The sequence below is a fragment of the Xenopus tropicalis genome, chromosome 5, assembly GCF_000004195.4.
Source record: "Xenopus tropicalis strain Nigerian chromosome 5, UCB_Xtro_10.0, whole genome shotgun sequence".
NCBI classification, from domain to species: Eukaryota; Metazoa; Chordata; class Amphibia; order Anura; family Pipidae; genus Xenopus; species Xenopus tropicalis.
Window position 1 is genome coordinate 58,142,658 of NC_030681.2, and position 16,789 is coordinate 58,159,446.

General features: G+C 39.3%; 1 protein-coding gene across 1 annotated transcript in view; it reads right to left on the reverse strand.

Annotated features, from left to right (window-relative positions):
- Positions 1 to 405: 405 nt before the first annotated feature.
- katna1 (katanin p60 (ATPase containing) subunit A 1) overlaps positions 406 to 16,789 on the reverse strand; it is a 49,860-nt gene continuing 33,476 nt past the window's right edge. The window contains exons 9-11 of the mRNA NM_001078965.1: positions 7,537 to 7,671; positions 6,830 to 6,956; positions 406 to 781 (exon numbers count right to left, since the gene is read on the reverse strand). Of these exons, the coding sequence (NP_001072433.1) occupies positions 583 to 781; positions 6,830 to 6,956; positions 7,537 to 7,671 (461 nt within the window). The 3' untranslated portion in view covers positions 406 to 582. The remainder of the gene's footprint in view (positions 782 to 6,829; positions 6,957 to 7,536; positions 7,672 to 16,789) is intronic.

The window sequence follows — 16,789 nt, forward strand, 5'->3', positions numbered from 1 at the left end:
TTAGGGTCACTCTTTGCTTAAATAAAATTCTTTGCTCACATTTCTTTATAATGCAGCAAAGAAATAGGTGTTAAAAAAAAAAAAAAAAAGCAGCGCTCGTTCTGAGGTATCTCAGTATACTGTGGAGATGGCTGAGGGAAGTGACACTATCAAAAATAAATTTTCTATTTAGTACTGGATACACAAACTAATAAAAAAGTATATTTTTATGAACATGGTTTCTTTAGATGACGTAGGGTTTAACACTAGATTGTTTGGGGTTATAGTTTTCCTCTAAGCAAACAGTTCTTCATATATTTTTAATAAAATTATGTTACAGGTAAGTTTAAATTTAAGTGTTTTAAAATAAAAATATTAAGGAGCAAAGTACAGGTGTTATTTAGCAAATAGAGAGAAAACAATTTCTTTTTTTATAAATTTTTGCTTTTATTACATTTAGAATCATGTAGTTACATAAATATTAAAAGGTTAAAGCATTTGGCATTTAGGACTTGCTGAAGATATATTCTATTATATTTAAACCATATAAGGCTAAATGTAGATCTGTTTTTGATAGGTAAATTGTTGACAAGAGGAGATACGCTAACAGGATCCAAACTCCTCAATCCACTTTTCATATTTTTCTATGTCAGAAGCAGAAACAGATTTAGACACTTTTTTTAAAGCCATTTCAAAGTCTTCCATTGTGGTGGGCATGTGCATGTCATCTCGGGAGAGATTTCGAATTTCTTCTGGTGTCAAACCTTCAATTCGTCTCCTCATAGCCATTAGCGATGCATCTCTGTATACAAGAAAAAACACAAAAATGCATATAGGTTATAATGCACCCGTAAAATACAATATACACTATCACAGAGTAGTTCAATGTCTATATAAAGGAACAAGTCCAACACTAAATCCATTTAGAGTGGTCATGGAACTTCAAGCACTTTTATATTAAGACATTTTATGTTATTTATGCTCATTTATTTAATATATATATATATATATATAAGAAATTTTACGAACCCAGGGTGGCACTCTGCTTCAGCTCTTAGCTCAGGTGCAAGGTAAATGATTTAAATATCCAAAAAAGACCAGCAACACCGATTTATATTCCAAATACAATCGTGTATTAAAAACGCATGAACAGCCAATGTTACGTTTCGGTCCCCATCGGGACCTTTCTCAAGGCGTTGAGAAACAGAAAACAAAAGGAAACAAAGTCACCACCTGCTATGGCTGAACTGCAACTCCCACTCCCTCATCAAATGAAGCATAGAGCAAATCCAATCGGCGCACCCATCAAGTCTCAATTGGTGTCATCTTTAGGACCTAGTTATAGGTCCAATCTGGGACTGGGTTGTGCTAAGACCTCAGAGTGCCGAGTCCTTCGTCCAAGTGATCAGGCCGTTTAGTGTGTCCGCTTCAGGTATTCAATGTATGCGGGTTACCATGGTAACCACGCCCACCATAGCGCTTCAGCGCTTAGTACGAGCCTCCGTATTTTGTTTGATCAGTAAGAGGGGTGTATTCCCTACTCGGGGGAAATTATACACAGTGCTCTATGTCAGCGGATCCTGTGTATAATTTCCCCCGAGTAGGGAATACACGGCTTTCCTTTTCCCCCTCTTACTGGGGGGGGAAACTGGTATTTTACTGCCAATAGATAAACCACATTAGTGCAAGCTAGAAAAGCTTTACCATATCTGAGTAAAGAGCCCTAGAAGCTCTCTCCGTTTAAGATAGAAGCTGCCATTTTAGCTTGGTCTCCATAGCTTCTGTGTTGCAGCCCTAGCTGCTGGTGGCTCAGATCACACGTTTTGATTGGAGGGGGAGTGAATTCTTATGGGAGGGGGGAGCAGGAGAAGGGAGAGAAGAAAAGCTGCACAGACTCTGGCCCCGGGAATGAAGAATTTTTCTGAGAGAGGAAGTCTGATACCAAAGTACATGTGTACACTTACACTACAGCTTACTTAGTTTTTACCTTTTCTTCTCCTTTAAGAGAAAGACTATCTAATTTTTGCATCAGTACACAGTTCAAAAGCCAGCATCTTTGATTGTATGGAGGTGCATTAATGCACACGGAATGGGTACCCTGCACATCTGGGAAGGCACCATTAATGCTGAATGATATATACAGGCTTTGGAGCAACATATGCTTTCATCTAGAATGATGATGCCTTTTTTAGGGAAGGCCTTGTTAATTTCAGAAACACAATGCCAAACCGCTTTCTACATATCACTGCACCAGCATGGCTTTGTAGCAAGATAGTCCTGTTGCTAAAGTGGCCTGCCTGCAATCCAATTTTGATGCCGGCGCATTTGCAGTAGAGTGAAAAAAGCGTCTTTACTGCTCATTTCATTTTGTTTCTTGCATAGTCATTACATAGGAAAGAGGACACATTTTTAACATATTGACACACAGTATTAGTATTAAAAATACTACAACATATAAATCATGACAGCATCACTTTAGATGGTAAACAGTTACACTGTTTATGATGCAAATAAATAAACACTGGTGTGGGTGTGGGGTCAGAGTTTCAAAGGAAAGAAGACCCAGCTGGATACCTGAAGCCTTGGACCCTAGCTTTAACTCCCTTCCTGACAAAGAAGAACTGAATCATCTTAAAGGAGAAAGAAACAAAGAGTTAATCCCAAGCTGCAGGCATACCTTCAGTTGTCTCAATAGTGCCCTTAAGTCTCCATATATTTCACCTGTTCAGATGATCAGAAGCCAAACAGGAAAAAAACCGCTGAGCTGTGTAAAAAAAAGTTCCCATAATGCCTCACTCCTGCACCGAGACCCAGACCAAGTGAACATGCTCAGTTAGTAAGACTATGAGTCAGCTTCCTGCTGATTGGCTCAGATCCACATTCCACAGGGGGTGGAGTGAGTTCTTAGCATTCTTGAGAGGGGGGTGGGGGGCAGGAGAGAAGAGACAACAGAGAGCTGTGTGTTTCTGGCACATGAATTACAGTCACAAGAAATATTTTTACAGAGAAGTCAAAGCTTACTTAGTTTTTACCTTTCCTTCTCCTTTAAAAGCAACTAAAATCAGCCTGATTTGGTGAGACTGTTCTTTAGACGTGGCTATCCTAAAAAGGGTATTATGAGTTATGCTTGGTTGAATGGTCTCCTTATGTATATAAACAGCATTTGTAAATACTTAGTAAAGAGTTAGGCAACATCCTCTCCCTTTGTTCCTCCCTACATCTTATTATTTCCCTTTTTATTTTATACTTTTGTAAAGAAATATATAACTTATTTAAAGATCAGGGTGTCTCAGTTCAATAGTTAAACACCCAAAAATAGAGCAGATCCAACACTTTTTAAAAGCTTTTCCAGGATTTCCACCTACTCCTCAACCACTATTGTGAGCTTGGGGGTCTGTTTTTATACTTATCTGCAGTAGGCAGACTCATTGTAAAAACTCCTCTGTAAAAATCTGATCCTTACAGCAAAATGCTAGGTATGTATAAGACATAGGCAAGTTAGCAGAGATGAAACAGAAATATTGAAGATTCCTTGGATGCTTCCATCTCAACAGGTCAAGCAAACCAAGAGCCTCAGCCTACCCCATCAGACCCATGGGTCCTTCTTGATCTGGAGAGTTATCTGTCCATTTCTAAGGATCAGTCTGGGTTATACTACAGAAATTTAAAGGCAAAAAGGAGGCAGTATGTCTAAGTAAACAATTATATAAGTAATAATATGGGGCTCAATTCTAATATAAATATTTTACAGTGTAAAGTATACATTCGGTTTAGTGTAAAGGGAACACACTCCCTGATTAGTTATGATACCCCAGAGGAAGTAGGGGCAATATTGAGTTATTTAAGGTTTCCTTGGTGATTAAAACACCTGTAGAATATGTTCCCTGAATAATGATTATATAAGACTGATGGTCTTTCTGATATGTACCCATGGACTTTTTTTCCCTCTCATTTAACCATTTCACATTCAAAGATTTAAGTTTACTATCATTTATAATTCAGCTTGAGAGTAAAAAAAAAAGATGGGAATTGATCATGCAGATTTTATTGTGGCATGATATAAGAGGTGCTCCCGTTACACCTGTTAAAGTGATACCGACACGAAAAAACAACTTTTTAAAATATAAAAAGTTGCCTATAGGTCGTGTTGATCATTTTTTAGTGATAGGGCTGCTTTTGTAAGGAATTGTTACTTGAAATCCCAAAACCTGACTGTTTTGCCAGCCTGACTGACCCTTCTCAGCCTGTCAGTTATAGCTTCTAATGCTAACAGCCTCCTGCTGGACAAATATGGCCGCCCCCTCATGGGGGATCAGATAGGGGATGTAAATGCTTGGACAAATACTTTTATGGCAAAATTATAAATAGCATGCAAAGACAATGTTATGACAGATGTAAAAATAGTTTCATTTCTGGTGTCAGTATCTCTTTAAGCATTATTTCTCCAACATATCCTAGCCCCCAATACTACCCTGAAATAAATTAACCTGTTAATGTTAACAGGACCCAAATCGGCACCTAAAATCTGCCTGTGTATAGCCACTTTAAGATTATGAGGAAAGATTAAGTTGGAGTTGCGTTCTTAAGAGAAGAGGTACTTGCAAGGGGTACATAAGTACTCTACTAATACATTAGAGGACAATATACAGTGGTGTGAAAAACTATTTGCCCCCTTCCTGATTTCTTATTCTTTTGCATATTTGTCACACAAAATGTTTCTGATCATCAAACACATTTAACTATTAGTCAAAGATAACACAAGTAAACACAAAATGCGGTTTTTAAATGAGGGTTTTTATTATTTAGGGAGAAAAAAAAATCCAAACCTACATGGCCCTGTGTGAAAAAGTAATTACCTAATACCTAATAACTGGTTGGGCCACCCTTAGCAGCAATAACTGCAATCAAGCGTTTGCGATAACTTGCCACGAGTCTTTTACAGCGCTCTGGAGGAATTTTGGGCCACTCATCTTTGCAGAATTGTTGTAATTCAGCTTTATTTGAGGGTTTTCTAGCATGAACCGCCTTTTTAAGGTCATGCCACAACATCTCAATAGGATTCAGGTCAGGACTTTGACTAGGCCACTCCAAAGTCTTCATTTTGTTTTTCTTCAGCCATTCAGAGGTGGAACACTGACCTTAATTGAGGCAAGTGAGGCCTGCAGTTCTTTAGATGTTGTCCTGGGGTCTTTTGTGGCCTCTCGGATGAGTTGTCTCTGCGCTCTTGGGGTAATTTTGGTCGGCCGGCCACTCCTGGGAAGGTTCACCACTGTTCCATGTTTTTGCCATTTGTGGATAATGGCTCTCACTGTGGTTCGCTGGAGTCCCAAAAGCTTTAGAAATGGCTTTATAACCTTTACCAGACTGATAGATCTCAATTACTTTTGTTCTCATTTGTTCCTCAATTTCTTTGGATCTTGGCATGATGTCTAGCTTTTGAGGTGCTTTTGGTCTACTTCTCTGTGTCAGGTAGCTCCTATTTAAGTGATTTCTTGATTGAAACAGGTGTGGCAGTAATCAGGCCTGGGGGTGACTACAGAAATTGAACTCAGGTGTGATAAACCACAGTTAAGTTATTTTTTTAACAAGGGGGGCAATCACTTTTTCACACAGGGCCATGTAGATTTGGAGTTTTTTTTCTCCCTTAATAACGTAAACCTTCATTTAAAAACTGCATTTTGTGTTCAATTATGTTATCTTTGACTAATAGTTAACGGTTTTTGATGAGCAGAAACATTTAAGTGTGACAAACATGTAAAAGAATAAGAAATCAGGAAGGGGGCAAATAGTTTTTCACACCACTGTAGATAGAGGATTTCACATAGAAAAGAACAAGAGGCCACCACCAAGGTATCAAGGCAAGGTATTTGTTTTGGTTTTTAGTTCCTGCAGTTAAGAATTTCTTCTGCTGTTATCATCCTAGGGTACCACCTACCCTTAGCCTAGTCCAGTGATCCCCAACCAGTGGCTTGTGAGCAACATGTTGCTTTCCAACCCCTTGGATGTTGCTCCCAGTGGCCCCAAAGCAGGTGTTTATTTTTGAATTTCTGGTTAGGAAGCAGGTTTTGATTGAATAAAAAAAGTTGTACGGCCAAGCAGAGCCTTTCTGTAGGCTGCCAGTCAACATGGGGGTTATCAAATAGCCAATTATAGCTCTCATTGGCACCTCCAGGAACTTTTTTCATGCTTGTGTTGCTCTCCAAAACTTTTGCCATTTGAATGTGGCTCACAGGAATAAAAGGTTGGGGATCCCTGGCCTAGTCTATATGCCATTTTACCTTACTATCAAATAATGAAGGTCCATGCAGGTGCAAGGCGGGAAAAATGGAAATGACTGATGAGTAATAAAATTGTACTAAGCCCAGTAGCTGGCTTTACTGCTGTGATTGCATCCTGATAGTGGTATGGCAACTGTGGAGAAATAAACAGTGCACTGCGTTGTTATCGTCTTTTTGAGAACTATAGCTTTAGGAGTACAGGTGCGATTTCCACAATGCCTTTAAAAGCCTTTCTAGCTAGTAACAACTTTTGAGTTAATGGATAAAGGTGATGGTGTTACAAATAGATATCTGTCTCAATGTGCTTCATGCAACATCTGTCAGAGTTTTAAAAGAAATATCCATTGGCCTTCTCAGTGCCTATGAATGCAGGACCATGATGACTTTTTGATGTGTTAATATAACCTATAAAGGCTATAAAACCACAACGTGGGTATAGATCGTTCACATCAGAAGGAAGGACTGCACTTTACTCTGAACACTAAAGAAAAACTACACGGGTCTACAAATAAGTGAAGTTCCAATGCTAAAGATTTTCTTTGGGGAAAAAAGAAAATCTATGAATAGCATACCTGCACACATTGGTAATATCTGCACCAGAGTATCCATCCATGTTTTCTGCTATACACTCAATGTTGACATCATCTGCCAGCTCCAGCTCTTTGAGATTTATGCGTAGAAGCTCCTCTCTTCCTTTTGCTGAAACAATATGAATTTACATTTTATTTACTCTTTATGTTTATTATACTGTTCAATAAGCAAGAAAAGAAGAAAGACACAATACCACCACCCACACTGATTACTAGTCATGTGCATGTTGGTTTTAGTCTCCTACCAGCTCCCTGTGCCCAACCTTAGAATTACTACTCATTTAAATGGCTATTTGAATGGCTTCAATATTTCAATACAACTGAATAACATTTGAAAAGGCCTTCCATGTTACAGTAGCTATGCAGAATTGCAGGAGTTTGCATGTCTGCAAAGGTTCCCTTAGGGTACTTTGGTTTCCTACCACACTCCAAAAATATACAGGTAGGAAATCACAATTTCCACAATTTATTTTATATCTTCAAGTGAAGTCCTTAAAATAGGTTTATACGTCATCTGTCTTTATGCCTCCATCCTTTAATAATTATTGATAAACATATGAAAACATAACCATGTATTGTAACCCTACCTAATACCATAAAATACTTTTCAGACCCCTTCTTGTACAACACGCAAATAGTTTGTCAATACTTCAATATTATTCCATCTCAACATTTATACTGCGACCCACCTGATGGCAAAGGAATATATATTCTTTTTTCTAAGCGTCTCCGCAAAGCCTCATCGATATCCCATGGAAAGTTGGTTGCTGCAAGAACCATTACCATTTTAGATGGGTCCTCATTTTCAGATGCACCACCAACACCTAACAGAAAGAAATTAAAAAAAAAATGGCAGTATTGAGATAAATAATTAGCCTACAGGTCATTCTTAGGGCTGTATTCTTTTTTTGAAAATGCAGATTAAACACAAATATTGCTTACACATTTGGCAAGAACACTGTAGGACACAAGGAGGCTTAGTTAATATTTTTTCATAACCTAATCCACTACTCTATTAAATAAAATATCCCACACTGAAGATTTAGATAAGTATTTGTTACCAACAGACTTCTGCAATTATCTTGCTCTTTTCATTACATCTAGCTGGTGATGGTGCTACAAACAATTCTGCTTTTCTCATTTTTGATTTGAGGGATTGGGTAAAACAAGGTAAAGATGTACAAGCGAATTATCTCACTCACATTGTCGTTGCCTTGCTCACTTTTTTCCAGGAATTGTTTTGTGAGGATTGTCTTTTTTCCTTAAAAAAATGCATTTGGAAAAAAAAAAAAAAGCAGAAAAAAGTGTGTGAGATAACTAACTTATCGGTTTTTCTTTACCTTTTTTTTTCCCCAACCCTCTTCCTCAAGAATGAATAATTCGGACCTTAAAAGGGGTTGTTCACCTTTAAATTAACTTTAAGTATGATGTGGAAAAACTATCTACAATTGGTTCTCATTCTTTATTATAGCATTTTTTAAATTATTTAACGCTTTGTTCAGCAGCTCTCCAGTTTAAAATTTTAGCAGCTATCTGGTTGCTAGGGCAACCAGAAAACCAAATTTAACCTAGCAACCAGGCAGTGATTTAAAACAGAGACTGAAATATGAATAAAAGAGGGCCTAAATAGAAATGTAAGTAATAAAAAGTAACAACAACAAATGTGTAGCCTTCACAAAGAAATAGTTTTTTGCCTGCTGTGGTCAGTGACCCCCATTCAAAAGCTGAAAAGAGTCAGAAGAGGATGGCAAGTCAAAAATTATAAAAATAAAAAATTAACACCAGCTGAAAAGTTGCTAAGGATCAGCCATTCTATAACATGCTTAATGTTATGATGAAGGTGAACCACTCCTTTAATGCAATTAAGTTTTAAAATTTTCTGCATAACATTTCATTTAGCAGATTGTTTAGCACCCAACTATAAATAATGGTTTACTACATATATTGTATATAGTGATATCTAACAATCTAAAATGCATTAGAAATGTGCAAGGAACAGAACATCTCTGTAACAGCAGCTATACATTAAATAATTTAACCCACTGCAGACCAGGCAATTTTGACTTCAAGTGGCAAAGATCATTTGTTTCAAAACTATACAGAAATACATCAAACACATTTTATATGCATGGCATACAGCTGATTTTGAAAGTCCAATATACTCATCAATATCAAATATTTATAGCTATAGAAAAGATTGCTTTCTTGTATAGAACCTAAGGTATAAACCCATATTTTCAAACCAATTCACCATGAATATAGATATATATTTACAAAGGGTTAAAAAAAGACCAAGTTCAACACTTCCAAGTAAACCAAACACACACGAATGTATACTGACCTATCCATACACTCGCATACATAAACTATACATACCAACATCAATTCAACTGTAAATTTTAGTATCACAATAGCCTTGGATACTATGCTTGTTTAAGAACTCATCCAGGCACCTCTCAAAGGCATTAACAGAATCTGCCATTACAACATCACTAGGAAGGGCATTCCCCAACCTCACTGCCCTCACTGTGAAAAACCACCTATGCTACGTCAAGTGGAAGCTCCGTTTCTCTAAACTAAATGGGTGGCCTCTGGTGTACTGATCATTTTTATGGGGAAAAAAGAACATCCCCCTATCTGCCTATAATCACCTCTAATGTACCTGTACAGAGTAATCATGTCCCCTGCAAGCGCCTTTTTTCTAGAGAAAACAACCCCAACCTTGACAGTCTAACCTCATAGTTTCAATCTTCCATCCCCTTTACCAGTTTAGTTGCACGTCTCTGCACTCTCTCCAGCTCATTAATATCCTTCTTAAGGACTGGAGCCCAAACTGCACTGCATACTCAAGGTAAGGGCTGACCAGGGACCTATAAAGAGACAAAATTATGTTTTCATCCCTTGAGTCAATGCCCTTTTTTATACAAGACAACACTTTATTTGCTTTAGTAGCCACAGAATGACACTGCCTGGAATTAGACAACTTGTTATCTACAAAAACCCCCAGATCCTTCTCCATTAAGGATACCCCCAACACTAACATTTAGTAGATAGGTTGCGTTTATTATTATTTCTACCAAAGTGCATAACTTTGCACTTGTCCACACTGAACCTTATTTTCCAATTTTCAGAGCGATTTGACAAAATTGGAAAACTGGGCAAAAAAGTGGCAGCATCCTGCATGGAACTTATAGTTTTGCATAATATTAGTATCGTCACCAAAACTAGAAACAGTACTTTCAATGCCCACCTCCAGGCCATTAATAAACAAGTTAAAAAGTAAAGGACCAAGGACTGACCCCTGCGGTAAATGCCAATAACAACCCCTAAATTAAAGATGACTTAGGGCCAGATTTATCAAAGTCCAAATTTCGGATCATTAAAAGTACGATTGCAAAAAAATTTGGATTAAATACTAAAATTTCTGATGTGCGTTAAATGTGCAAAAAATCGCATCGTGGTCGTACGAAAATAATGATATGATCGAAAAGTTACAAAATTTTCGGATCGGAACGATTCAGTGCATGATTTTTGAAGCCTCCCATAGGACTCTGCCTTCCATGGCACTCTGCAGCTCCCACCTGGGAAAGGAAAGTCACAATACAAAGCTTGAATGAATAGCGAAATTTTTCGACAAATACAATTTTGTCGCACAAACTGACGCAAAGCACGAAAAAAAATCGTAGAAAATATGCTCAGTTCTAAAAAATTTTTTCCCGTTCGGCAATTCGTACTTTGATGAATGTACCCCTAAATTTGTACTTTTTGAAAAGCACACATAATGAACATTTCAAAATGTGCATGTTTTTATACTCTAAACTACAAATCGATTAACTTTTTAATACAAAATATGCATATATTGATTCAAAAGTGCATTTGAAAGCATCGGTTTTCCTATCAGCAACATTTTCTAAATGTGACATTTACATCTAGTCTAAGCAAACAGATTTGCCTTATTCTATAAACTGCAGACATAATGCCTATGCCTTTATTCCAAAGGGGTAGATATGTCTTTGTATGCAAACAAAAAAAAAAAAAAAAAACTGAAGTTGCTGTTTACATATTCTCTAGCTCAGCGGTTCTCAACCTGTGGGTCAGGACCCCTTTGGGGGTCGCCTAAGATCATCGGAAAACAAATTTCCGATGGTCTTAGGAATAACTTTATGGTTGGGGGTCACCACAACATGAGGAACTGTATTAAAGGTTTGCAGCATTAGGAAGGTTGAGAACCACTGCTCTAGCTATTGGGTACAAAGATAAAATGCTCTAAAGAGAAAAATCTGAAAATGTCCAAACTAAAACAATAGCAATACCTAAAGGGTATTAGAAAAAATTGGGTTCTAGGGCCACAGAATACAAAAGTAAATTGCATTTATCAGAAACAACAGAGAATACATATATTTTTTGAAAGGATACGTTTGGAGAAATTCAAAATTGGAACCAATACCCAATATACCAAATATATTTAGTAAATGTAGCATGTTTTATAAAATGTATAAAAATGTGATTCATTACTTGAAATTTTACAGAATAATATCTCCAACACTTGTAGAAAGACAAATCATCCTGAGGTTTAAAGGACATGTAAAAGTCCCCACACAAAAATGTGATCAGTAAACAGCCACTTTGAAATCTTTAAACACCTGCCACTCCTGTTGTTTAAAGATTAGTAGTAGGGCTGCAGCATCCCCTTAAAGAAGAAGGAAAGGGTAAGTCACTTGGGGGTGCCAAAATGTAAGGCACCCCCAAGTGACTTAAATCGCTTACCTTGTACCCCAGGCTGGTGCCCCTGTTAGGAGAAAACCGCACCAGCCCGGGGTACCTGCAGTGAGCGCTTCCTTCTTCCGAATTGCTTCTGTGGCGAAATCCCTGGGCCGGCGCATTAGAGTGAAAAGCCAACTTTCATGTTAAAGTTCGGCTTTTCACTCTAATGCGCATGCGCAGCTCGCCAACGCAGAAGAAGGAAGCACTCTCTGCTACCCCGGGCTGGTGCTGTTCTCTCTCAACAGGGGCACCAGCCCGGGGTACAAGGTAAGCAATTTAAGTCACTTGGGGGTGCCTAACATTTTGGCACCCCCAAGTGATTCCTTCTCCTTTAATCACTTATGATTCCTTCTGCTCATCTAACCCACTCGGCCGCCTCCCTAAGTAATAACTTTGACTCTTGGCTAACTGGGCATGCTCAGTTCTTTTAAATTCAGGTTACCTAACACAACCTCCAGTCTAGCAGCAAATGTTTTTTCTCCTAACCCCCTTTCCTGAGCTCGGTTTAACCGTTACAGGGCTTAATCCAAGCAGGACTTATCAAATTAAGTTCTGCCTGTGTAACCCTGCATTCTTGATTGCAAGAACTTTATAGCGCACATGTACTGTTTTCAGATGTAAATGTCACTGATGACAGAGGGATGACAGAGAGAAAACACACCCAAACTTGACAGTGTACCCACCCTCATCAGTTAAATCTTTCATCCCATTTACCCCGTTTAGTTGCACTCTTTCCAGCTCATTTTATGTTTTTTAAAGGAGAAGGAAAGGTAAAAATCAATAGGGGGTGCCAAATGTTAGGCACCCCCCCAGTGACTTTAATTGCTTACCTTTTACCCTGGGCTGGTGCTCAGCAAGTGCAGCAAGTGTTTACTCTTTCTTCAACATCCCGGAACCGGCGCATTCGCAGTAGAGTGAAAAGGTCGACTTTTTTGTTAAAGTTCGTCTTTTTGCTCCACTGCGCATGTGCAAGCGTGCGAAGTAGGAAGAGGAGACACTCGCTCGCAGGTACCCTGGCTGGTGCTGTTTTTTTCTTCTCACAAGAGCACCAGCCCTGATTAAAGTCATTTTAGCAACCCCATTGGCTTAGCCTTTCCTTCTCCTGTCACCCACACATAAAAAGCTATATTAAAAAAAGTCCTTGGCAAATTAAACATGAAACCCAAATTATTTTTTTTTATGAAAACATATGTACCTGTTATATATGTATTTCAAATTCTGAACTGTCAATCATATTTTGCCTGCCCTGCCTCTATGCCTGAGGCAGCAATTACTTTCGCCTTCCATTCAGCACTTCCTAGATGTAGTTGCATTTATGTATCCTGTACATGGGCCTGGGCATTAGGTGCCAGATCGTGGAGCATAAGCAAGATTTTGGGATAATGCAAAGCTTATCTTTATAAAAGTGTTTGCAAAATGGCAGCAGCCATGTGTACTTGCAAGACTGAGGGAAACAATATTTATATAAATTTATGTAGTATAAGTTCATTTTGCTCAACTAACATGACAAAAAGGGATTTGCAAGTATTTCCAAAAGGTGACAAGTCCCCTTTAAGGACTGGAGCCTAAAACTGCCCTGCCAGCCAGCCAGGCGCCCTAGGCAACCTGGCCTGTTCCCTCAGCCCTACCCCCTCTACGCTGTGCATGCATAGGGGAGGACAGTATAGATCAGCGGTGGTGGGGGAAAGACAGCCAGGACTAGGGGAAGGCAGAAAAAGCTACCTGCCTAGCACCCCCACCATTGTGCCCTGGGCAGGTGCATCTTCTGCCTATTCCTAGTTCCGGCCATGCAAGACAGCACTTTATTTGCTTTAGAAGGCACTTCCTGGAATTACACAACTTGTTTTCAACAAACATCCCCAGATCCTTCTCCATTAAGGATCCCCCAACACACTGCCATTTAGTGTATAACTTGCATTATTATTATTTCTACGAAAGCATATAACTTTGCACCTCATTCTCCATTTTGCTGCCCAGTTTTCCAATTTTCTCAAATCGCTCTGCAAATTGGTAGCATCCTGCATGGAACTTATAGTTTGCACAATTTAGTACAATTGGCAAAAGTGGAAATAGTACTTCCAATGCGCCCCTCCTGGTCATTAATAAACAAGTTAAAAGTAAAAGATCAAGCACAGACCCCTTCTAACAGCCAGCACTATCCGCAATCAGTTCTCTTTTAAAGTGCAAGAATTATGTTCCAGGCCAGTATTCCTTAATTTTACCATTAATCATCTCTGTCATACAGTTTTAAATGCTTTATCAAAGCCATCCAATGCCATCGCAGAGTCAAGGTCTCGGCTCACCTCGTCATAAAAGGTAATTACATTATTTGATTAGATCCATTATGCATAAAGGCATGCTGGCACAAACTTATGCTATCTTCTTTGTATTGATACATGAGCACTATGGCATTTTCTAAGACAGGATTGTTGCAGTCCTGTTTGAATAAAGATGTGAATATTCCAGAAGTGTTCAATACATGGGTAATAGCTAGAGCAGTGCTGTCCAACTTCTGTTGTACCGAGGGCCGGAACTTTTCCGACCTACGTGGTGGAGGGCCGATAATGGAAGCCAGTTTTGACCACTCCCCTTTTTGAAACCGCACCCACTTAAAACCGCACCCATGTTATCACATCACCATACCCATATTAATGGTTGTAGTACAGCAAAAACCTGCCATACTCTGCCGCCCTACCCTGCCTGTGTGTGTGCCATACTCTGCCTGCCCTACCCTGCCTGTGTGTACCATACTCTGCCTGCCCTACCCTGCCTGCATGTGCCATACTTTCACTGTGTGTGCCATTCTTGGCTGGTTTGTGCCAAACTTGGCCTGTGTGTGTCATACTCTGCCTTCCCTACCCTGCCTGTGTGTGCCATACTTTGCTTGCCCTATGCTGCCTGTGTGTATGGCACACACAGGCAGCCTACAGTGACACAATGCTGGCACTGCTCCTACAGTCTGCACAATAACTATATATTAAAAAAACTTTTTAATTGCAGTACCACCTCAGTATATGTTCTTTTTGTAGTGTGCAGGGATTAGTTGTGGGTTTCTACTGCTCCTGAGGTGTGAACAGGGGAACAATGGGGGTGATTACAGCCTGAGCCTGAGGTGTGAACACTGCAGGGGGTGAACAATGCAGAGATTAAAAGGTGTGAACAACACATATTTAAACAATACAGCCTGAATCTGAGGTGAGAACCAACCATGCAAGGGGGGCAGTTAATCACAGTACTGTTACCTTTTAAAGCTAACACAAGAGTAAGCCATCAAAGCAGCCAGACAGGTGGGGGGCCACACAGAGGGGGGTCGCGGGCCGCATGCGGCCCGCGGGCCGCCAGTTGGACAGCACTGAGCTAGAGAGTAAGCTCAGCAGCAGGGAGGAGGGCTTTGGGTTTTAAAAGAACTGGCTTGATTTTCATTGGCTACACCTCACTTATGTTGGTACAGCCATTTTGAGGTAGAGAATGGCTAAAGGTTAAAAATTTTAAACTAGGAATGGGGAGGAGCAGTAAGTAATATTAAGGATGGTAGCTTAGATAAGGACCAGGGCTTAAAGGGGGATGTTCACCATCAGACAATAATCTGAATTTGAAGAGCCCATATCAGAAAAAACATTTCTGTAATTGATCATTAATTATTTAAAATGTTTCAGTATTGGAGCTACAGACCAGGGTCAGTGCTGCAGAGAGACTCTCCTCTATCTTCTGAAGGGATCAGGACTCCAGCTTGAATTACTTCATATGCCTTCCCTGTCCTGCTTCATTTACATTGCACTGATCCAGTTGGCTGAATCTTGCTAGCCAACTGTATCATACATATGCAAATAAAGCAGGAGAGGGAAGGCAGATCCAGTTTAGTGTGACTTTTTTTTTTTTTTTTTTCAAATTGGCCACCTGCCAAGTCCTCCTCTAGGAAAGCCCCTACTGAGTGCGGAGAGTAGAGAGCCTGTCAGTAGGACTGATCTGGTCTGAAGCTTCAAAACTAAATATTTTAAATAATGAAGATGATTTACACAACTGTTTTTTTCTAACAGGGGCTGTTCAAATTCAAACTATTGTGTAAAGGTGAACATCATTTTTGCACTTTGAGAGAGAACTGGCTGAAGGACAGATTGCGGAGAGTGCTGGCTGTTAGAAGGGGTCTGTGCTTGATCTTTTACTTTAAACTTGTTTATTAATAACCAGGAGGGGAGCATTGTAAGTACTATTTCCACTTTTGCCAATTATTTAATAGTACAAAATGGAAGATTATATTTGGAAGGGGTCATGTACACAATGACATTGTACACATTTACAAGCTGGTACCAGTATTAAATGCTTGAAAGAAGCTTGACTAGAGTTAAAAGCACTGGGTGAGAAATATGATGTGATTGATATTGCCGAAACAAAGCTGAATAAGTCACGTAACTGGCCAGTAAATTTAAAAAAAAAAAAAAAAAAAAGAAGGGAAGGGAAGGGAAGGGAAGAGGCTCAGCATCTGCTGAAAACAGAAAGGGCTGCTAAATTCATTACTTCAGTGCATTGATTTAGACATTGGGTGTTCAGCTAAAACAGTGATCACCAACCAGTGGCTCATGAGCAACATGTTGCTCTCCAACCCCTTGGATGTTGCCCCCAGTGGCCTCAAAACAGGTGCTTATTTATGAATTTCTGGTTAGGAGGTAAGTTTTGGTTGCATAAAAACCAAGTATAAAGCCAAACAGGGCCAGTCCACATAGGGGCTATTAAGTAGCCAATTAAAGCTCTTATCTTGACCTCCAGGAACCTTATTCATGCGTGTGTTGCTCCCCAACACTTTCTCCATTTAAATGTGGCTCACGGGTATAAAAGGTTGGGGATCCCTAAACTAATACATACAGAAAATCATACTCATGCAAGAGCAGTAGTGCTTAGTAGTACTATAGCATTGTAAGGGGTAATCTGGGAACATTTGGTTTCAAGTACACAGAGGGGGGCTGTGTAAGTAGGTTGTGTGCTTGTCTTGCAGGAGCCAGACCAGTTTATATAGGAAGCAGATAACTGATAAAGAAAAGGACTGGTGGACCAACAAACGCAGAACTATGGATCAGGATCCATATCCATATACCCTCTGACACCCTGATAAATAAAAAACTGGTTATGAAGAGTCACATGCTTCCTGATAATACCAAACAGGGCCATCTTACACACAGTAGT